The 23,219-nt window shown below is 40.9% G+C and overlaps 1 protein-coding gene across 1 annotated transcript; it reads left to right on the forward strand.

Moving 5' to 3' along the window:
• Positions 1-9,725: 9,725 nt before the first annotated feature.
• LOC126689981 (uncharacterized) lies at positions 9,726-11,368 on the forward strand. The gene is made up of 3 exons (XM_050385130.1): positions 9,726-9,871; positions 9,995-11,201; positions 11,339-11,368. Exons 1-3 carry the CDS (start codon positions 9,726-9,728, stop codon positions 11,366-11,368), a joined length of 1,383 nt encoding a protein of 460 aa, XP_050241087.1.
• Positions 11,369-23,219: the final 11,851 nt, after the last annotated feature.

Genomic DNA, 23,219 nt, shown 5'->3' on the forward strand with positions numbered 1-23,219 from the left:
GCAATCATCAAGAGCGGACGCTATAAATTGAAACTCTCTCCAAAAAAAAAAAAAAAAAATACTATGGATAATAAACACATTCTCCAATATTAATATGATTTTTTATATTTAATGAAAATTTCAAATTTTTGTCGAACAAGTTTTTTTTTAATTACCATTAAATTCGATAGAGATTCTAAGATATATTAGGCAAAGTGATTATTATTAATAATTAAGGGAAGTCATTGCTCATATTTAAGTCTAAGGAGATATTACAAGTTAGGATGGCAATGGAGCTGGTTTCCTATTCCTCACCCACCCCAGTCCCGCTTCAAGGAGGGTTTATTTTTCCTGCCATGTTATAGCGGATACTCGCCTGTCACACTCAAGTTTTTTATAATATAATGTATTAAAAGTTTATTTTGAATATATTATATTAAAACTAGTAATATATATATATATATAAAGTTCTAAGATTACAAAACATTTTCAAAGCATAACAATACAACAATTCAAGTATTAAGAAACACAAAAACAATTCAAATATAACAATACAACATTTAAATATATATATATATATATATAAACAATTCAAATCTTAAAACATAAAAATATAAATTCAATAATACAACATCAAAGAACATCATGAATTTAAAGTTTGAAGGCATGCGCGCGCGCACACACACACATATATATATATATATATATAATACTTTTTAATTGTTTTAATATAAACAGAATGGGTATAGGAGAAAAGGTTGAAACACTCGTCCTTGCCTCATTTGTTATGCAAGGTAGATGTGGGCTGTGTGGCGGATACTTGTAGAACAAGTTGAAATTATTGTCATTACAATTACATGATAGTTAAGTAGGGGAAATGCAATTAACATAAATTTAGACACTAAAACAAAGGTGAACCAAGTCTAAGTACCAATTTATCTCTACTTAACCCATGAATATGATTTGCACCTAGGGGAGCTTATGCAAAACTTTATAACCCTCAGAATCACTAAAAATGTGCAGGTTGAATCTTGAGCCATTTGTTGTGGACTTTTAACTTCTATGATTAACCGAGATATTGCCATAATTATTTGGAAATTGATCCAATGTTAAATATAAAATGGTTGTTAAAACTTAAAAGTCTTGTAGTTCAATTGACACTTTCTGACGTTTCCACTTGAGACATTTTCAATTCAAATCTTTCATCCCATTATAACTACCAAATTTAAATAAACAAATAAAAAGCTTGCTATCAAGTGGTTGGAATCCTTATCAGACCTATTTCCTCCTTGTTTATATAACGTGATTTATGATTATTTACAGGTCATTGTTGGCGTGACCATGGAAGGTCAAAGACTCAAGACGCACCCATCTTCCATGAAGCAAACAAGTGCATTGACTTTTTTTGGCTTGCAAAGGTATTCAACATCTGGACCGAGAAGTTCTTCTCCCTTTTCTACTGCAAAGAAACTTCCCTTTGCTTGACTATTACAGTACTTTTTTCTTGGTTGAAGCTTGACTATTACTTATACATAATAAATTCATCTTTTCATGAATATATACATATATTAAATCCAATTAACCAATAAAAATAAATCATCTCAAACAAGCACATAACAAAAAAAAAGTTGGTAAATTATCTTGATAATTCAAATTCTTTTAGGGGTATATTAATGCGCACTCTATGTGTACGAAGTGCATGCACCGCAATATCCACATTTTACACTTCCTTGAGAGGAGGAGATTTTTTTGTTTGTACTCTACTCTATAGTCTATATAGATCGAACGGTGTGCGATACAAGAGACAGAGGAGAGGACAGGTGGCAGGAGCTAGAAAAACCATTGGCGTACTAGGTTTTGTCCTTGTTGCGATGGAGTGTTGTGAATGTGAAGCAAGGTCAGGCTGAGTCTACTTGGACTATTCCTTCTTTCTTTCTTTTTCAATAATTGATAAAATAAAATAAATATGACGGTGATCCGTCTTATCCGAGTGCAGACGTGTCTTTTGAAAAGGATAAGAACGAGGACTTGTAAACAAAAAGAGTAATACGTGGTGAAGTAGGGATGACACGGATACAGCACAGCACGTTCCACCAACCCCGCTTAGAGTTAAGTTTGCGTTTGCATTTTGCAGAGTGGCAGCAGAACCTTATGCATTTATTTTCGTCGTGGGGTCTAAAATCTAGTAATCCACGACTCTTTACGCGTGTGACTGTATTGGACTTGTGAGAAAGTTTATTTTATCCGCACTACTATTGGACGTGTGACTGTGTTAAAAATGTTCCTACATTTATTTAAAAAAAATGTCCTTATATCTCTAAGTAGAGATAAAACTAAAGAACAATCAGGAAAAAATACAACTTTAAGTTTCGTTAAAACATTACCTAAAAAATAGGGTCATTCTCTTGTAGATTTTCAAATTTCTTTATCCACTTATAAATTAAATTCTCAAAACAAAAATTATATATATAAAATAAAAACACAAATTTTTTTTTCTACAAAATAGGACTACTAAAAAAAAGCCTATTCCCAAGCGTGAAACGAGTGTGATGAGGCTAGTTTTCATTTATTTTTAAAAGAAAATGTTAAAGGATGCTCTACATTATTCTATGGACTAATTTTAAAAACTTTATATAAAAAACAAAACAATTAATTGTTTTGAATGCTTTTATATTTCTTATTAAAATAATGTCAAAATTTTTCTAAAATAATTTATTAATAATAATTCTAAAAACACTTCTTAATAAAACTTATTTTTGATTATAAATAAAAAAGTAATATCCTCATATTATTTTATTATTATTCTCTTTGCTTGCGAGACACGCTCTAAACCTGTCTCTAAACCAATGAACTCATTGAGTACCCTCAACCAGGAGAAACTTCTGTGTAAACACACAATACCATCTCCTCAACCAGATGCTATAGACTTGCATTGATTGGTATTTCCCCAAATCTCAGGTATATTTGTGAAATTAACCCTTTTTATTTTTTATTTTTTTGAAAAAAATTAGATCAAGTGCCAGGCTGTGTTTTTTGTTTTTTTTTTTGAGGCAATAGTACATTAGTACCCAAGCGATTCATACACTGCGCTGCGGCCGCGTATTACTTGTTTCTCAGCATGTTTGACGAAAATTATATAGCATTATTAATTCATTCATGGTGTGTCCTTTGCACTCTTGGGCAGTGTGTATTGTTGTAAATTTGTCCTCTCGTTTTGTGTTGTATGAGTACAAGCAATAGTGGTCCAAAATAGCTACAGGAGAATGTTAACCAGCACCGCTTGGTGCTGGTTAAGTGCAGAAAAGATAAAAAAAATTTGTCAGAAAAAGTTAAAAAAAATCTCAAATAGTACTACAAATCTGAAAAATTAACATAAATGGAAAAAAAGACAAAATCTGTGTTAGGAAAACGTAAAAAATTTGCTTAACTGGCATCTTGTGGTGCCCGTTAACACAATCCATAGCTATATAGGATATAGTTTTTTTTAACTTTTTAGCCCAACTAAAATTTAAAATGTATCTTACTATAGTGGAGTCAAAATAAATTTTTTTTTGCTCCACAGCTACAATTTACAACTATTTTTGGCTGTACACGGTAGTTGAAAGGTAAAAAAAATATTTTTTTATTTTGCGTTCACACTATTTTTCCTCTCTCTGTGTCTCTATGCAATGATTTCTATGGTTTTGATGGTGGTTATAGTTGTGTTTTGGTGATTAAATGAAATATTATTTTATTGTAGTGTTTATATTACTTTATTAGGTTAAAAGTTAAAATAAAATCACTGCTGTTGGATATGATAATTTAAAATAGATAAAATGACTTTTGTAGTGCTAAAATGCTAAAAATTTGGCTCCATTACTGTGGATGCTCTAACATCTATACTCTCTGTTATGTTTTATTTAAGGCATAAATGCATTTTTTGTCCTTACATTTTGAAGTCATTTCTATTTTGGTCCTTACATTTCTATTTTACCACTTTTAGTCTCTAAAACAAAAAACACGTTCCATTTTGGTCCTTACCGTCACTCACTTAACAGAAAAATCCTACGTGACAAACAGAGTGTACTATTTGTAATTTGGTACAGTAAATGCTGATATGGCGAATAAAATAATATTAAAAATGTCATATTAGCATCTAATTTTTTTTTAAAAAAAATTAATTTATCAATTTTAAACCAAAAAAAAACATAATTAAAATTCAAAAAATACATAAATTTAAATCTGGGTTCACCTTCAACAAGAACACAATGAACTCAAACCCAGATTTTAAATATAAGAACACACATCCAAATTTTCTAGCATTTTCTTGTCAACCAAACACAAAAACACACACAAACCCCCGGCAACCAGTGGACTCAAGGCAGTGAAGAACTCCATCTTTGAACTCAAATTGGTTTTAAGGAAAATTAAGATACTCTTATCCATTTTCTTGGCAACCAAACAAATTTTCCAATTTCACAAAAAAAAAAAAAAATTCAGATTTGACAACCAACCAAATTTTTGATGTCAATCCTAAGATCTAAACATTTTCACAAACCCAACAAATCCCCTTATACACAAACCCAACAAATTCTCTATCACAAGCCCAAAAAATTTCCTTTCACAAACCCATATTATCCCTTTTCAAATTTATCAAAAATCCAAAAGAAATACAGCAGACTCAACCCAGATAAAGAGAGAGTGAGATGAGAAAGTGAGGATGGAGAAGGGTTTCGGATCTACCTGGAAACCCACATGATGGCGCCGGCGCCAGCGTCTTGCCACCTCACCATGCTTGTCAACCTCACCCTCACACTCACGCCCACTCTCACCACCACCACCAACAAATGATTCTCGATGATAGTAGTGGCGGTGACGAGGACCATGAAGTCAAAGTTGAAATCAAGGCTCCCAAGAAGCGAGCCGAGACATGGGTCCAAGACGAGAGTCGAGATGTGGGTCCAAGCCGAAGTCGAACAAGCACTTGTAGGAGTAGATTTCATCGAAGATGAGAGAAAAAGGGTTCGATCGATCACCCACTATGTGCACGGACAAGTGGAGGAACTTGCTTAAAGAGTTCAAGAAGGCTAAGTACCAAGATAGAGCGAGGAAGAATGGGAGGCGAAGAAACTGAGAGAAAGATCTAGGGAAGAAGAAGAAAATAAAGAAGAAAAAGAAACTAAGTACAAACAAAACAAATATAAATTCCAACATTTTTTTGTTTTTAATTATGTTTTTTTTTTTCTAATTTTTATAATTGATAAATTTAATTTTTTAAGTTAGATGCTGATGTGGATGCTGATGTAGCATTTTCTGATATTATTTTAATAGACATATCAGTATTTACTGTGCAAACAGTATACTCCGTTTGCCACATAGGATATTTCCATTAAGTGAGTAACGGTAAGGACCAAGAACGCGTTTTTTTTTTTTTTTTTTTTTTTTTTAGGGACTAAAAATGATAAAATAGAAATGTAGGGACTAAAATAAAAATAACCCCAAAATATAGGTACCAAAAGTGCATTTACGCCTTTATTTAATAAAGTTCCCATGTTATGCCAAAAAAATTATTAATTCATTCATAGGTGTTATTTGAAGAGTTTTATTAGGATGTTGTTGTTGAAAACTTAAAATAACTATAAAGTTGACCATCTAAGGTTTTCTTATAATATGGTTTATTTAACTTTTTTTTTTTTTTGGGAGAAGATGGTTTATTTAACTAGGTTACTCTAAACTTATAAGATTTGTGGGTTTTAATTAGTTTAACCATTGTCAAATAAAAAATTCTAGAATTTGAACTCTATTTACAGAAAAAAATTGATTGGCATCTTAGTCATGATAATAAGAGCAATTGTGGTGGGCAAAGTCTGTCGGTTGATGTTGGGCCGTAACTCATGTACCAAGCCCAGCCACGATAAAGAAGAAAAGGCATGGGCGTAGGATATCCCGTCCCAATCATGATGGGCCGGGCCTGCTAAGGGGCGTCCGAGGAGGAACACCTCCTCGGACTCACCAAGTAAGCGTCCAGTTTGCACCCCATACTTAGCGAAAGTTCACCCAGTACGAAGAAACAATGCGTGACACTCAGGAAGGAGGAGGGGACAATCACAACTGCCACATTAAATGCCAAGGAACTACTTTTCCAGCCGCATTAATGTGGAAGGGACAGGAACGCAGAATGACCTTGGCCAGTGCAACTCACAGAAAGGAGGGAGGATGACCTATGGGACAGGCACTCGAGTGGAGGACCGGATGACTGACAAGTGTAGGGACATGATCTCAGGAAGGGTGCTATATAAGGGAAGGAAATCCCCATGGAAAAAGGATCGCAAGCAGAAAGAAGAAAGGATAAAGGAGGAGAAAAAAGAGAGAAGTAGCAGGAACAGCCTCAGGGACCGTTACTCCAAAAGTTTGAAAGAATATCCCTACGTCCAACTGGTTGCATGGCTTGGTCGTAACTTCGTTTCTCCTGTCAAAGACCCAGTTCTATAACCTACTCTCTACAAATTCATTGTTGAGGGACTTTTGGGCCAGAATCTCCCACCTGTTGGGCCAGAGCTCCAAATACGTCACCCTACAATTGGCGCCGTCTGTGGGGAGAACTTGTGTCTCGACAAGTGAAACAGCAAGGGATGGAAGGATCAGGTCCGCGCCAAACCGGACGTACTGAATCTCAACGACACGACAACTTTGTAAACCTTGAACGAGCGAAAGACCAAAATGATCAACGAGAGGGCAGTGTGAACACCGCTCACACGAGTAAAAGTCGCTCGAAAGGGAAAGACCATGCATCCCACCAACACAACGAGCAGAAGGCTTTGCAGCAAGAGATTGAGGATTTGAAGAGAAGGCTGCGGCGAGCCCAACAAAAACGTCCTTTGCCCATTTCAGATACTAGCAGTGGTGAGGATGATGAATACAGACGAAGGAGGAGGACCCCCCCGAGCGAGACGTTCTCCTATGAGGAAGAGAGGCCTCACAAACGCGGCCGCAAAAGCCCACCTTACCAAGGCTTAGTCAATGACGCCATGAGCAAAGCCCTGGATCGAATCTCTCAGTCGCCATTTACCCGTAGGATAGAGCGGGCGGTGCTCCCTCGGCGATTTAATCAGCCAACGTTTACCCTGTACAATGGTCGAACTGACCCAGTGGAGCACGTGAGCCAGTTCAACCAAAGGATGGCCGTTCACTCCAGGGACGAGGCGTTAATGTGTAAAGTGTTTCCCTCCAGCCTGGGGCCCCTGGCCATGAGATGGTTTGATGCCCTCCCACCAAACTCTATAGACTCTTTTAAACAGTTGACACAGGCCTTTGGCTCCCGCTTCATCACCAGCACAAGAGTCCCTCGGCCCCTCGATTCCCTTTTATCTCTGTCCATGCGAGAAGGAGAAACACTAAAGGCCTACTCGGACAGATATTGGGAGGTGCACAACGAGGTAGAAGGGAGTCACGATGACGTCGCCATCAGTGCCTTTAAAAGGGGCTTGCCGACAGAGCATGGCTTGAGAAAGTCACTCACAGGGAAGCCAGCCACCAGCGTGCGGCAACTTATGGACAGGATAGACAAGTATAAGAGGGTCGAGGAGGACCAGCAAACCGGGAAGGGAAAGGCGAAGTTTGTCCCCCAGGATAGAAGGGACTTCAGGTCGGACCGCTTCAGTAACAGTAATAAGCCGAGAAGAGATTATGCAGAACAGTCGGGATCCACAGGGGCTCAGGTAGTTCACGCTGTGTTCCGAGAGCCATTACACGTGATCATGGAAAAAATAAAGCACGAGCCCTTTTTTCAATGGCCAAACAGGATGGCAGGTGACCCCTCAAAACGCAACCAGAACCTATATTGTGCGTATCACCAAGAGCCCGGCCACGTCACGGACGAATGTAGGAATCTGAAGAACTATGTGGATCGACTCGTCCGAGAAGGAAAGTTAGGGCATCTGTTGCAACGCCCTGAGCAGTCAAATGTCGACACCAGGCAAAGCGCCTTGAGGCCACCCATCGGCACGATAAATGTCATTCTTGCCGCACCTGGGAGAACCGGTACGGGCCCACTCAGGGTAATGTCAGTAGGAAGGTTCCCGACAGAGCCAGGCAAAAGGGAATCCAAGAGGGCTAGAGGGAGAGTGCCATTAATTGGCTTCACGGAAGAGGACAAGGAGGGAACTATTCAGCCCCATGACGACGCCCTAGTCGTGACACTCAGAATAGGAGGTTATGACGTGAGGAGGGTGTTAGTTGATCAGGGTAGCGCCGTGGAGGTGATGTACCCGGACCTATATAAAGGGCTGAACTTAAAGCAGGAGGACCTGTCGCCATACAACACTCCTCTGCTTAGCTTTGAGGGAAAAATCGTCATCCCTAAGGGCATGATCAGATTGCCTGTGCAAACAGACATAGAAATAGTGGAAGTGGACTTCATTGTGGTGGACGCATACTCACCCTACACGGCTATTGTGGCACGGCCATGGCTTCATATGCTAGGGGCTGTGTCGTCTACCCTGCACCAGAAGGTGAAGTATCCCTCAGAGGGCCGAATCAAAGAAATAGTGGGGGATCAAGGAATGGCCAGGCATTGCATGGTGTCGGCCATTGCTCGACGATTAAGCGACGCGCCTTCCACTTCAACCGAGAATACCTTATAGCAATCAAAAACCCCGGTCCTAGTTACAGGTAATGAAGGACCGGACATGGAGGTGAGTTGTGAAGAGCTAGAGAAAGTGCTCGTCGGATCAGACCCCGAAAGGTTTTTCCAGATTGGCTCGGAGCTACCAGCACAGGAGAAGTCGGCGCTAATTGATTTTCTGCGTCGAAATGAGGATGTATTCGCTTGGGATCCTTATGAAGCCCCTGGGGTTGACTCAGACCTAATACGCCATCACCTTAACGTTAACCCAGCTATTACCCCAAAGAAGCAGCCCCCTCGGCGCCCGTCCAGGGAGCATGCAGACGCTGTGAGGGAAGAAGTGGCGAAGTTGAAAAGAGCTGGGGCTATCAAGGAAGTGTTCTACCCCGAATGGTTGGCGAACACAGTCGTGGTGAAGAAGAAGAGCGGGAAATGGCGAGTCTGTGTGGATTTCACGGACTTAAATAAGGCTTGCCCGAAGGATCCTTTCCCAATGCCGCGAATAGACCGACTGGTCGACGCAACTGTCGGGCATCCCCGAATGAGTTTTTTGGACGCTTTCCAGGGCTACCATCAGATATCCTTGGCCACGGAAGACCAGGAAAAAACTGCCTTTGTCACCCCGATTGGCAACTATCATTACAAGGTGATGCCTTTTGGCCTGAAGAATGCCGGTTCGACCTATCAAAGGATGATGACTAGGATGTTTGAACAACAGATGGGAAAAACTGTCGAGGTGTATATAGACGATATGGTAGTAAAGAGCAAATTGGTGACTGACCACATCAGGGACCTTGACGAGGTGTTTCACATCCTGAGAAGATACAGGCTGCGACTGAACGCATCCAAGTGTTCATTTGGAGTGGGATCGGGAAAATTCCTTGGCTACATGGTAACCCATCGGGGGATCGAAGTTAACCCTGACCAAATAAGGGCCATTCATAGTATGCAACCGCCTCGGAATCCCAAAGAAGTCCAGAAGCTTACCGGCATGATAGCAGCTTTGAACCGTTTCATCTCCCGCTCGGCGGACCGATGCCGACCTTTTTTCCTCCTATTGCACAAGTGGAAGGGTTTCGAGTGGACTGAGGAGTGTGACGTGGCCTTCCAACAGCTCAAGGAATACCTCGCCCGACCTCCGATCATGTCCAGTCCCGAGGCCGACGAGGTACTCTATGCATACATCGCAGTCGCCGATCATGCAGTCAGCCTAGTACTGATCCGAGAGGACAACGGCACGCAGCGGCCCGTGTACTACGTAAGCAAGTCGCTACAGGAGGCAGAGACCCGGTATCTCCCCCTTGAAAAGGCAATATTGGCTGTCGTGCAAGCTACAAAGAAGCTTCCCCACTATTTTCAGGCGCATACAGTGGTTGTGCTAACCCAACTTCCATTGAAATCAATCCTCCGCAGCGCCGACTACACTGGGAGAATCGCTAAGTGGGGAACTATCTTAAGCGCCTTTGACATCAGATATATGCCGCGCACCGCCATCAAAGGTCAAGTCCTCGCTGATCTGGTAGCTGAATTTGCGGAGCCGACCGTGGAAGGGGTGGACGTGTCGGAATCACCGAATAATGATAGGAGACTGGTCAGCACGATTTCTGTGCAAGAGCACAATGAGTGGAGAGCGTACATTGATGGTGCAGCGAACCAAAAGGGGTCCGGAGTGGGGCTCGTTCTAATCTCTCCCGAAGGTATAACCCTGGAGAAGTCGTTGAGACTGGGATTCCCAGCAACGAATAACGAAGCTGAGTATGAAGCACTGCTAGAAGGGATGTCTATGATCCGAAAGCTGGGTGGGAAATGCGCAAGCATATTTTCGGATTCAAGACTCGTAGTGGGGCAAGTAAGCGGGGAATTGGAGGCAAAAGACGAAAGAATGCAACGGTATCTTGCCCAAGCTAAACGCCTACGCGCCCACTTCGATGACTTCCGCTTGATGCATATACCCAGAAGCGGGAATACTCACGCCGATTCTTTGGCAACACTGGCCACATCCTCGGCTCAGCCCCTTCCGCGGGTTATCTTGGTCGAGGACCTCTGCCGCCCCACGGAAGAGGAGGCTAAAGGTATTCGGATACACAATGTCGGCGAGGGGCCAAGCTGGATGGACCCTCTTGTCCAATTCTTGAAGAATGATTCCTTACCAAACGACAAAGTCGAGGCCGACAAAATCCGGAGGAGAGCTTCTCGATTCTGGTTGTCCGAGGACTCCAAGCTCTACAGACGTTCATTCTCGGGGCCATACTTGCTGTGTGTACACCCAGGCGCAACTGAACTCATTATGGAGGAGTTGCACGAGGGGATTTGTGGGAGCCATACGGGGGGCCGATCCCTCTCCCACAGGGCGATGACGCTGGGTTACTGGTGGCCAAGCATGCATAAGGAAGCTCTGGAATATGTGAAGAAGTGTGACCAATGCCAACGGTTCGCTCCGAACATACATCAGCCCGGTGGGGTACTTAACCCATTGTCCAGCCCTTGGCCATTTGCACAATGGGGCCTAGACATATTAGGTCCGTTTCCCAAAGCTGCCGGGAACAAGAAGTTTCTTCTCGTCGGCACCGACTACTTTACGAAATGGGTTGAGGCTGAGGCGCTGGCAAACATTAGGGATGTTGATGTCAAGAAGTTTATCTGGAAAAACATTGTCACCCGATTCGGCACCCCACACACCCTAATCTCGAACAATGGCCTGCAATTTGATAGCAAGGCCTTCAGGGAATTTTGCAGTGAATTGGGGATTGTCAACAGGTACTCTACACCAGCCTACCCGCAGGGTAACGGACAAGCCGAGGCAGTTAACAAAACCATAGTGAATGGGCTGAAGAGGAGGTTAGACGACGCTAAAGGGAGGTGGGTTGAAGAGCTCGCCCATGTTTTGTGGACGTATCGCACCACGCCCCGCCGATCCACGGGAGAAACCCCCTTTTCATTAACCTACGAGGCCGAGGCCGTCATCCCATTAGAGATAAACTTTCCCTCCCAGAGGACTGCTACATTCGACCCTATTGTTAACAACGGGCTTCTAGAGAAAAGCTTGGACCTCCTTGAAGAGAGAAGGGATTGCGCGATGGTGCACCTAGCTCAGTATCAGCAAAAGCTCAAGCGGGGCTATGACGCCAAGGTGAAGTCAAGACCGTTGACGCCTGGGGACCTAGTGCTGAGGAAGGTCCTGGGCAATGCGAGGAACCCTGCATGGGGAAAACTCGGGCCAAACTGGGAGGGTCCATACCGTATCACCTCTGTGGCTGGCATTAGAGCGTACTATTTGGAAGACTTGGATGAACGTGTAGTGCCACGTCCGTGGAATGTAAATAACCTGAAAAGGTACTTTTATTAATGAAGAATATTTTACTTGATGTCGCTCTACTGTACAGTTTTCAATAAGCGTTAAACAGAACCCAAGTCCTGCATGGCTCCTCGGACCACAGACTTGGGGGAAATTAACCACGCCGCAATTTTCAATAAGCGTTAAACAGAACCCAAGTCCTGCATGGCTCCTCGGACCACAGACTTGGGGGAAATTAACCACGCGGCAGTTTTCAATAAGCGTTAAACAGAACCCAAGTCCTGCATGGCTCCTCGGACTACAGACTTGGGGGAAATTAACCACGCGGCAGTTTTCAATAAGCGTTAAACAGAACCCAAGTCCTGCATGGCTCCTCGGACCACAGACTTGGGGGAAATTAACCACGCCGCAATTTTCAATAAGCGTTAAACAGAACCCAAGTCCTGCATGGCTCCTCGGACCACAGACTTGGGGGAAATTAACCACGCGGCAGTTTTCAATAAGCGTTAAACAGAACCCAAGTCCTGCATGGCTCCTCGGACCACAGACTTGGGGGAAATTAACCACGCCGCAATTTTCAATAAGCGTTAAACAGAACCCAAGTCCTGCATGGCTCCTCGGACCACAGACTTGGGGGAAATTAACCACGCGATTCTTTCATCAAGGGATAACCTTTCATGATTCGCGAAAAACGTTAAAGGGAGTCCAGGTCCTGTGCGGATTCTTAGCCATGGATTCAGGAAAAATCAACATTGTAATCGCTATTGCTCAACTACAAAGTGTCGCAATTCTAAACATCTTCATTCATTATTCTTCGACTTTAAGCAGTAAAAGGGTAAGATCGATATTCATTCATGACGAAAACAAAATAAAGCAAAGCAGCGATATATGCAATTAAATAACTTTTGTCTTAAAATGTTCAAAGTAATTCAGTTCAGAACATTAGCAAGGATCAAACAAAACAAAGTACAAAAGGGGACAAACGAATTCCTATTCTACGTCCCTAAGGGCCCTGAGTTGGGGCAGGCTGATCATCCACTGCTGGGTTCTCCGGGGCGATCTCCTGGGCCTGGGCAAGGATCTCGCTGATGCGAAGACTGTCCTCGGGCGACTGGCCCTGCGAAGCTTGCTCCATGCCTCCAGTCTCGGGAATAGGGGGATCTGCTGGAAGAGGCTCAGTGGAGGCAGCCTCCCCAGGAGTCTCACGTATCTCCGCAGGGTAAAAGATGTTCTCAGCTTTCCTGAGATCAGAATCTGCGGGGACAGCTGCCTTATCCATGGCCAATCCCCAGGTCGAGGTGACATAGTCCCTGCAGACAGTGGCGACTTCCTCGGCCAATCTTTCCTCAGTATCGTGAACCCCACGTTCATACGAAGCCGCCACCGCCTTCTCCGCAACCTCCCTGGACAAGCGGGCTTCCTCCTTTGCCCTTGCAAGCTCAGCCTTAAGCTCCGACACCACTTGTTGCTCCGCTGACAGTCTTTCCTCAGAGTGTCGGAGCTGCTTCCGCAGCTCTTCGGTTTGCTTTTCAGCAGTCTTCAGGCCAGCCTCTGCACTTGCATTGGCCTTCTTTATTTCTTTCAGCTCATGATCCTTACGGTCAAGATCTCGTTTGAGATCGCCCGCGGCCCTCTCAGCTGTAACACGGGACTGAGCCTCCTTATGCGCATCCTCTCGAGCTTGCTTGGCCCACTCCTCAGCAACATAAATCTGTTGGGTGACCTGCACTCAGACGGAAATAAAGACGATACCAAGATAAGACGATGAGAGGGTTCTCAACACGAAGATAAGATAGAAGATTCCACTTACCACGGCCATGTCCCTCTTCAGTGACATGAAAAGCTCTGGCTGACGAATCTTCCTGAGGCCTTCCATATCGCGGGGCAAGAGTAGAGGCTGCTGCAACGCTTCAGCCATGAACGAAGCTTGCTCGCGCTGAGTCTCCCATAGGGTCGCATCCCAGAGGATTGGAGCGCCATCTAGCTCGATCCGAGGAGACCATGTTCGTGGTCCCCTCTGAGTGACCGCCTCATCTCGGCTCTCAGTGGACCTGGTTCTGTTTTCTCGGGGCTCTTTTGTCTCCTTGCCTTTCTTTTTAGGCCCGGCCTTCTCGCGGGCAACCTCTCCCTCCTCTGCCTCTTCTACAGGCCTTTTTCGCTTTAGATTAGGCATAGGCTTCAGCGCCACGCCCGACGAGGGAGGGGGAGGAAGAGCGGGGGCTTTGGAGACGACCTGTCCTTTCGTGGTCTCCTTAGAGGTCTGCCCTTTGGACCTGTTGGATAAAAGACCCCTGAGGCCAGTCCTCGGTTGGAGGTCCATTCCTTCTTCTTCCTCTGTGTCCTCGCTAAGATCAGGCTGTGCGATGACCAAACCAGTACCAGGAGCCGATGAGGCACGGTCCAAATCAGCGTCAGAGTCGGAGATCTCTACTACTCTAACCGAAGCCTCCCCTTCCTCAGTAAATTGGAACCGGTCTATCTGATCCTCTAAGGATGAATGCGAAGAGCCGGACTCCACCTCTGGGATATCTACCGGGGGAAAAAAGCGTTGGGGAGGTAACTGAATTGGAGGCAAGTCTGTATCAGCAAGGAACCCTGGTATGGACACGTTAATCCGTGCTAATCTCGGACTACCAGCCCTTATAGCTTGTCCGGCTTCTACCTGGGCTCGAGTGAGCGGAGTATAATCCAAAATTAAAGGAGCCGACCGTAGTTGTCCGTCCCTGCTAACAAAAATCTCGGACCTCAGGAGGTAATTTAGAGCCGGGACATTGACTAGGCTCAGCCGAGGAGTGGTTAGCTTCTTGTCTGCAAAGGCCGTCAAACGATTTATGTTAGTCCGAGGAGACATGCAATCAAACCAACAAATCTAAAGCAAGTAAAAGAAAAAGGGGTGGAGGAGCTTGAAACCAAAATCCTCCCCACGGCATCTAATTCTACGACACCCCACCTGGCTTTCCCTCCCTAGTCGGACAGTGAAAGCCGTCAGACCATGGCCCGGAGACGATCAAATGGTCGTCCTTCAAGCCTTTGCTAGACTTCGAAAGGCAAGATATCAACCTCACTGCGTCAACCCTAGACTTTAGATAGTATGTGTCGCCGAGCTTATGGCATTCGTAAAGATGAACCACGTCGTGCCATGAGAGGCCGAGGTTCATCTGATCGTTCAGGGTTTCGACACACCCCAGGATCCGGAATACATTAGCGGTGCATTGATGGGGGGCCAACCTATGACCACGCAGATAGTCCCTAGTTATTCTCCCCATCGGAATAGTCATTCCTCCTTCCACGAAGGCTATCATTGGAATTGCGACTTCTTCTGTTCTCCGTTTCATCAAAATGTCCTCCAGGTGACAGTACTCTAACCCTACCTCCGGTGGGATATGATACTTCGCCCTGAAGCCCGCCATACCAGCCGGAGAATCTACCAGTTTCTCAAGCCTACCCATCCCCTCTAATCCTAAAAACAACTTGAAGGCAGTATGATTAATGAAGAATAATGGAGAAGAAGCGCGAACTTACGGGTAAGAGGTTCGAAGGAGTCTTCAAGAGAATGGTAGCGGAAGCAAGAACAGACTGAAGGAATAGGCTCTGAGAAGTTCTGAATATTGGAAAGCTCGTCAAAAATGAGGGACGAACGCCCTCAAGACCTATTATACTCGGTAGAAGTCGAACAGACGCACTCGCGTCTAAGGCATACGAGACGTTGTCCACCGTAGATCCTGCCTCCAACCGTTGATTGGGGCGAGTGTAAAACCTCAAAAGCTGCGGTTACTTCCCCCTGAGTCACCAACTGCCCACAGCATTAATGAAGCACGTAAAGGCGTGCCTTCCCCCTTCCACGTGTGAAGCAGTGGTTCGCCACGAGCCGTCAAGTGGGTATCAAAATCCCGCCTTTTCTCCTCGGACTCAAAAAAGGCCGGCATTTTGAGGGGCTATTGTGGTGGGCAAAGTCTGTCGGTTGATGTTGGGCCGTAACTCATGTACCAAGCCCAGCCACGATAAAGAAGAAAAGGCATGGGCGTAGGATATCCCGTCCCAATCATGATGGGCCGGGCCTGCTAAGGGGTGTCCGAGGAGGAACACCTCCTCGGACTCACCAAGTAAGCGTCCAGTTTGCACCCCATACTTAGCGAAAGTTCACCCAGTACGAAGAAACAATGCGTGACACTCAGGAAGGAGGAGGGGACAATCACAACTGCCGCATTAAATGCCAAGAAACTACTTTTCCAGCCGCATTAAATGCCAAGGAACTACTTTTCCAGCCGCATTAATGTGGAAGGGACAGGAACGCAGAATGACCTTGGCCAGTGCAACTCATAGAAAGGAGGGAGGATGACCTATGGGACAGGCACTCGAGTGGAGGACCGGATGACTGACAAGTGTAGGGACATGATCTCAGGAAGGGTGCTATATAAGGGAAGGAAATCCCCATGGAAAAAGGATCGCAAGCAGAAAGAAGAAAGGATAAAGGAGGAGAAAAAAGAGAGAAGTAGCAGGAACAGCCTCAGGGACCGTTACTCCAAAAGTTTGAAAGAATATCCCTACGTCCAACTGGTTGCATGGCTTGGTCGTAACTTCGTTTCTCCTGTCAAAGACCCAGTTCTATAACCTACTCTCTACAAATTCATTGTTGAGGGACTTTTGGGCCAGAATCTCCCACCTGTTGGGCCAGAGCTCCAAATACGTCACCCTACAGCAATCATTATGGAATTGACACCATAAATTGAATTCTATCTTATTTATGTATTTAAAAAAAAAATCATAAGAACTAATATAGGTTTGATATTCATGTGTGAGCTAAGATCTGCCATTTTTTTGTTTGGATCGACAAGATCTGCCATTCTTGAATTTGAAAGGAATCTCATTGAATAATATATTTGGGTTTATGTTTAAGTTTTAATTTATTGTTTTTAAAAGTTGGATATTTGTATTCAGCAAAAAAAGAAAAGAAGAAAAGTTGGATTCTTGTTAATTAGAGGGATAAAGTATAAAAACAAAGGGAAACACAGAAAACCCAACCCCACAAAAGAACAACATAGTAGCAGTTGGAACTTGGAAGTTGGACACTAGCTTCTTCAATTTCCACAATCTTATCCAGTATCTTCCTATCCTGTACTTGGTCAAGTAATACTTTTTGAGCCCAAAAAAAATGTTTTAAGTAATACAAACTCGGAGTATTATTCTTAAAAACCGGTTTGGTTTAGTTGAACTGGGATGAAAGGGAAAGATACTAATGGAAATTTCAATGGTTTTTTTTTTTTCACCATAGAATATATTTAAATTTTAATCTAAAACAGGGAGATTCCAGGACAAAGTTCTAAAAATTCAAACTATTTATTGCAACAAACATGTTTATAATCTGTCTTAACGACTTTACTACATTTTTAATTAGAGACTACCAAACATATGAAAGGGAATTGGGTCAGTGTGAAACTGTGAAAACGTTTTTCAGGTACAGGTTACAGCCCAGGTCCCTGAGATAGCTCCTCACTACAAGTCTTTTATTATTATTAGTTTTTTTTTTTTAAGCATGACATTTGAAATTGTACCACAAGCATATCCAATAGTTTGGCCCAAGAAAACCTAGGACAACTAAAAATTGGCCAGGTTTTCCCGTCCCACAAATGCAATTGGTGCGAGAATAGAGGTTAATTTTTATTTTAATTTTTCTCCTGTAACCGTCCCATTTACATTTAAAAAATTAAAATTATTTTATATGTTTTTTTTATAAGGTATATATGCGTGCTTTAGCCTTCAATCTTTAAATTTATAATGTTTTTTTATGTTGCATTATTGATTTTATATTTTCATGTTTTAAGATTTAAATTGTATATATTTTTCAATTGTTGTGTTGTAATATTTAAATTTTTATAATTTTTTTAATACTTGAATTGTTATATTGTTATGCTTTTGAAATTTTTTTGTAATTTTAGAACTTATTTTTTATAATGTATTTATGAGTTTTAAGTTAATATATGATATATATTTTAAACCAAATTTTAATAAAGTATATAATCAAAATTGAATATGACAGGGCAAGGCAGGTCCTTGCAGGTGCCCGTTAGGATAGGGTAGGGGAAAAAATGTCTAGAAGCTAGAGTAAGGCAGGAATGAGGAATAGGAATTATCCTATACATTCCGTGTTTCCATCCCTGCATATGGTTCGTCAAGTAAAACTGTCAAACGTGGTCACATAACACCTTAAAGAGGTCGAACTATTTACTTAAGGGGCGTTTAGTTTGTCGTGATGTTACATTACACCACAATATTACATTATTATAATCTTACATTAATGTTATCTCAAAAAATTCAGGTATGCAGAACATTTGGAAGTAGATTTGGTGCTTGAACTGTCCAAATAAGGTAAAACACTTCATGTGGAAAGCATGCTTGAACACACTCCCAACCAAGTACCAGCTAAGACTCAGGGGCATTGGGCGAGATGATAAATGCGAGTTGTGCGGCAGTTGTGAAATGTCGGGACATGTTTTGTGGGGGTGCAAATTGGCAGGGGAAGTATGGGGAAACACAAGATTGAAGTTGCCATATTTAGAGACCACGCCCAGGGACTTTATAGATATCATGTGGGAGATTAAGCTCAAGAAGTCGGAGCTTGACTGGGAATTATTTGCAATCACGACATGGAGTCTATGGAGTAATAGGAATTCAGTATACCATGGGGAGGTGTTTAAAGAAATGGGCTGTAGTGGGGTGGGAGTGGTCATCAGAAACAAGGACAAATAATGGGCGCAATGAGTAAAAGGTTGGATTTGCCTTTGAAAGTGTTGGAAACGGAAGCAAAAGCAATGGAGGAGGGCATCATCCTTGCAAGGGACCTCAGCCTAAGGAACATTAGTGTGGAAAGTGATGCCCAGGTTGTTGTAAAATCCTTAAATGCACAGGGCCTAGCATTGAGCTTCATCCATAAGGTGATTGATGGAACAAAAATAAAACTCTGTGGTTTTGATTCATGGGAAGTAAACCACATTTGCAAAGCCAAAAATTCTGCAACACATCTCATGGCAAAGCATGCCAAGTTTATATCTGATTGTTGTGTATGGGTGGAAGATACCCCACCTGTTATTGCCAATCAAATTCTGTATGATGTAGCTCAGTTGAGCATTATCTTAAGTTAATGAAATTTTAGTTGATGTTGATTATCAAAAAAAAAAAAAGTGATAAGATTAAGATGGTGTGATATATTTTGTAATTTTAAATTATGGTAATGTTAGAAAAAATAAAATAAACCAAAAACTTTAATGTCACATTATCATAATGCACATTACATCAAGGGCACATCATTGGAAACCAAACGTTCCCTTACAACAATTTACATCATATTAGATTTTGATGAAGTTAACTTAATGGTTAGCGGCCAACTAGCTTTACCTAAAAGGATTGCTTATAGAGCACTATCATCCATCGCATATGCATTTAATACTTCCCACCAACAATCTTTTTGCATTAATGTAATTAGACATAAGTCATTATTTTGCATTTGTGGAGAAGAACACCTCGAGGGCCATCTTCCTAGAGCATTCACATCAGTTCGTGCAAAAATTTATATTTATTTTAGCATAAGAACCTATTTTTTCTATTTTTCACAATTGATTTTCAAAAATACGCACATCATATTATCTATTTTACACTATATTTCATTCAATATTATTTATTTATCAATATTCTCTCTCTCTCTCTCTCTCTCTCTCTCTCTCTCTCTCTCTCTCTCTCTGAGTAAAGAAGTATTTAAAAAATAGATTTGCATGTAAATAGTAATCATGTACATTTACATGATTACTGTAGCAATGATTTAAATTTATACAAATTTACATGGACTTGGATAATTTTTGGAGTTTTTTTTTAGAAGAAATTTTGGAGTTGGAACTTGGATGCAAATTTTACTGATTTGAGTATTCTTAGCCAACCTCAATGGGCGACATGTTGGTATGCTCTTTGCCTTATTGCACAAAGGAAACACCCATCAACCTCCAATGAATGAATACTATAAACATCCTACTCTAAACATCACAAAAACTATGCATTCTCCGATTACTATATTACTTTGCATTTGTTCTCTTTGAATTACCTTCACTAGCTTGACCATCGGAGCAACTCTAAGGGTGTGTTTGTTTGGAGGTGAAATAGGGTGGATGGAAAACTTTGGAGAGAAAATGGAAAGGAAAACTTTTGTGGAGTGTGCTTGGTTGGATGGGGAGGAAAGAAAATGGAAAATAAATTGTGGGGCTCAGGTGTTTTCTCTTGGGCCCACCAAAAAGTTTTCTCCCAAAAATAGAGAGATAACTGAAGGGAGAAAATGAGGCTGCTTAATGGACAAAAATGCCCATATGCAATTCGTCCAATTCCTTTTTTATTCTTTTTCTTTTTTTCTTTTTTTGTGCTTTTGTGGGCAGATGCCTCTTCCCTCTCTCTCTCTCTTTTGTTTAACTAGACATGATTTTTTTTAAAAATAAATTGGGTGATTACTTTTTTTTTTTTTTGGTTGTTTGTCACTATTTTGTTTTAATTGGCCATCATTTTTTAACAAGGGTGTATAAGTAAATTTATACAAACTCACTTTTTCCATCCCTCTACTTTTCCACTCTAAACCAAACAAAAATGAGATAAATTAAAATCTTTTCTATCCTCTCACTTTTCCATTCTCCCACTATTTTCTATTCTCCCACTTTTCCATCATTCCACCATTTTCTATTTTCCCACTTTTCCACCCCTCCAACCAAACAAACCCTAACCTTTAAAGTAGGGAATAAATGTTCATTTCTTTGTAGGTCCAAAACCAAGTTGATAGAGTGCCATTGGGCCAAATATTTTTAAGAAGAAGTATTTAAAAAAAAAAAAAAAATTTATGGCACTATAAAAGTTTATTAAGTAAAGGAGGGCAAAATGGGTAAATACCCTTAATTTTAAAACTATTTAGCAAAATACCTTATCTTTCTAAAGTATTTAGCAAAATGTCCCTGTTTTTAGAACTCGATTTAAAAAAAAAAAAATTGAGTCACAGTTGAAACTCGAAATTAGCAATGTTGAGTTCTATGCATATTTTGCCACTTTATTTTTTTTGAAAGTTTAAGTAGAACTTGACATTACTAATATCGAGTTCGATTTAAAAATACGCATAAACCTGATTTTGAGAAGATCAAATTTTACACAAAAATTGAGTTTCAAAACATAAGCATTTTGCTAAATACTTTAAAAAGAGGGATATTTTGCTATATATTTTTTAAATTAAGGGTATTTACCCATTTTTCCTAGAAAATGAAGATAAAGAAGTATTATGGAAAATGGCAGACTGAAATTGGAGAAAAAAAATCATGACATTTTGGCATTTGAAATACCAAAAACCTGGCTAGTGTTTAAACGTATTTTAGTATTTCACTGTTTTGAAGAGTTCTTATAATACCACATTTTTTGTGTCAAAACTTTTGCCACAATTTAATATGAAAATTTGTGAATCATTGCTTATAATATTCATATGAATTCACTATTTTTTTTTCACCGCTTACCGTTTGTCACATTAGAATTATGGGAGAAATTGTGTCCACAGATTTCTTCAGGAAATTCTATATAAGATTTCAAGCAGCTATATTTAACTTTTCGTGAGACAAAATGCGGTGTATTTTGTCCTTTCTTTTGCCGAAATGTCAAAATCCTTTCTTTTACCACCACCAATACTAATGCTCTAAGCGACACAAACAATGCAATTTTGATAGTTAACTACCACAATTTACACCTCCCATCATTCCCTTAATTAACTTCACCATTCTCTCAAAAAAAAAAAAAAAAAAAATCTTCACCAGTGCCATAGAGCTACCAAAACAATTATATATATTTTTAACAATATTTTCACAATTGACCCGGTGATATAGGCACTACCAATTTTAATTGATCTACTTGTTATGATTCCAAATTTTATGTCCTACCCTCCTAAGCTATGACATTTTCATAACACTTTTACAACAAATTTCATGTAGTAAATTATTATTGATTTTAATTTGAACCCGATACTAAAATTACTTTTTTTGCCCACTAGTAACAACCTGCTACTTAAATTTTTTTTTTTTTTAAATATATATATATATATTATGAAAATATTGTGCACATAGTATTTTTCCATACAATTAGCCTTAAAACCCATCGAAGCAACACTATAACAATATTTGAAACCTTAGTTAAGCATACAAAACTCTAACATGGTAATAGACTAGCAGCAATCATATGCCAGTTGGATGGATAGGGGGAAGAAGAGTAGAGTAGAGTTTGTCCAACATTAGGGTATAGAGTAGAGTTGACTGAAAATTAGCCTAATTTTCGGCCTACTCTACTCTAGTAACTCTACTTTCCAAGAAATTATTAGGTCTATTAGGAGGATTGCTGAAGTGGTCATCTAGATTCTAGTGGTTTTTTGTTTTTTATTTTTAATTCTTGTACTGATTAAAACTCTGACTCATATATTTACATAAATGACATTATTTTATTAGTTGGAAGGATTATTTCAATAGCTTCCGATAGACCTAATAATTTCTCCTACTCCCCCTCCCAAATTGGCCAATAAAGCGGTGAAAGGTGAAGCCTGAAAGAAGCTTGGAAACATCACGGCATTGGAGCACTTATGCACCGCCGGGAATACAAGTATACTACTGACAAACAAAAGGAGGATCAAAACTTCGTGGACACTCCCAACTCCTATGTTAAAGGGTTTGCTCGTAGTCAAAATCCCTATTTTGCATCGGATATGATTGCGACTGCTGAACTCGTGTTGCAAGTGCAACTTTTAAATCCCTAAATAATAATTTGCTTGGGTCCAGCCCTAAGGATTAGAATTGGTGACAAGACCTTTCAAAAAAAAAAAAATTTGGTGACAAGTGACAACATAGCTTATACCAATAATTTTGTTTATTATCTATCGTAATCTATGATATGACTCATCAACTATAAAAAATCATATATGATCGTTACATGAGTGGCATGTTTTTGATTATCAAATTGGATATATACCTATACCTAGCCTATATATGTCGACAATCGTCATAAGAATGGTTGAATCCACTCCCCTAGCCATCATTAGCTAAAAAAGGTTAGCAAAATAAAGGTGGCCTCCTATCCATCTAATGTGAGAGATACCAAACGAGAAATTGATAGGGAATTGCACTGCTGCAATTCCTATTAAGGGCTGAGATTGATTGTTACAAAAAAGTAACCTTCAACCTTAATCATTGATTAAAAAAAAGTAAAGAAAAAAAGTAAAAAGAAATAAAAAGTATAAGTTAAAAAAAGTATAAATTAATTTTTTTTTTGTGAGAAATGGTAAGGTGAATTGCACTC

Source organism: Quercus robur, chromosome 6, assembly GCF_932294415.1.
Source record: "Quercus robur chromosome 6, dhQueRobu3.1, whole genome shotgun sequence".
In the NCBI taxonomy this organism is placed as follows: Eukaryota; Viridiplantae; Streptophyta; class Magnoliopsida; order Fagales; family Fagaceae; genus Quercus; species Quercus robur.

What these genes read in the sequence shown, in the direction of transcription:
- LOC126689981 (XM_050385130.1), top strand. Translation starts at nt 9,726, where the DNA reads ATGTCCAGTCCCGAGGCCGACGAGGTACTCTATGCATACATCGCAGTC. An exon ending in CTACAGGAGGCAGAGACCCG is followed by an intron (nt 9,872 to 9,994) that starts GTATCTCCCCCT and finishes AATCCTCCGCAG; the next exon opens with CGCCGACTACACTGGGAGAA. An exon ending in CGCTGGCAAACATTAGGGAT is followed by an intron (nt 11,202 to 11,338) that starts GTTGATGTCAAG and finishes GATTGTCAACAG; the next exon opens with GTACTCTACACCAGCCTACC.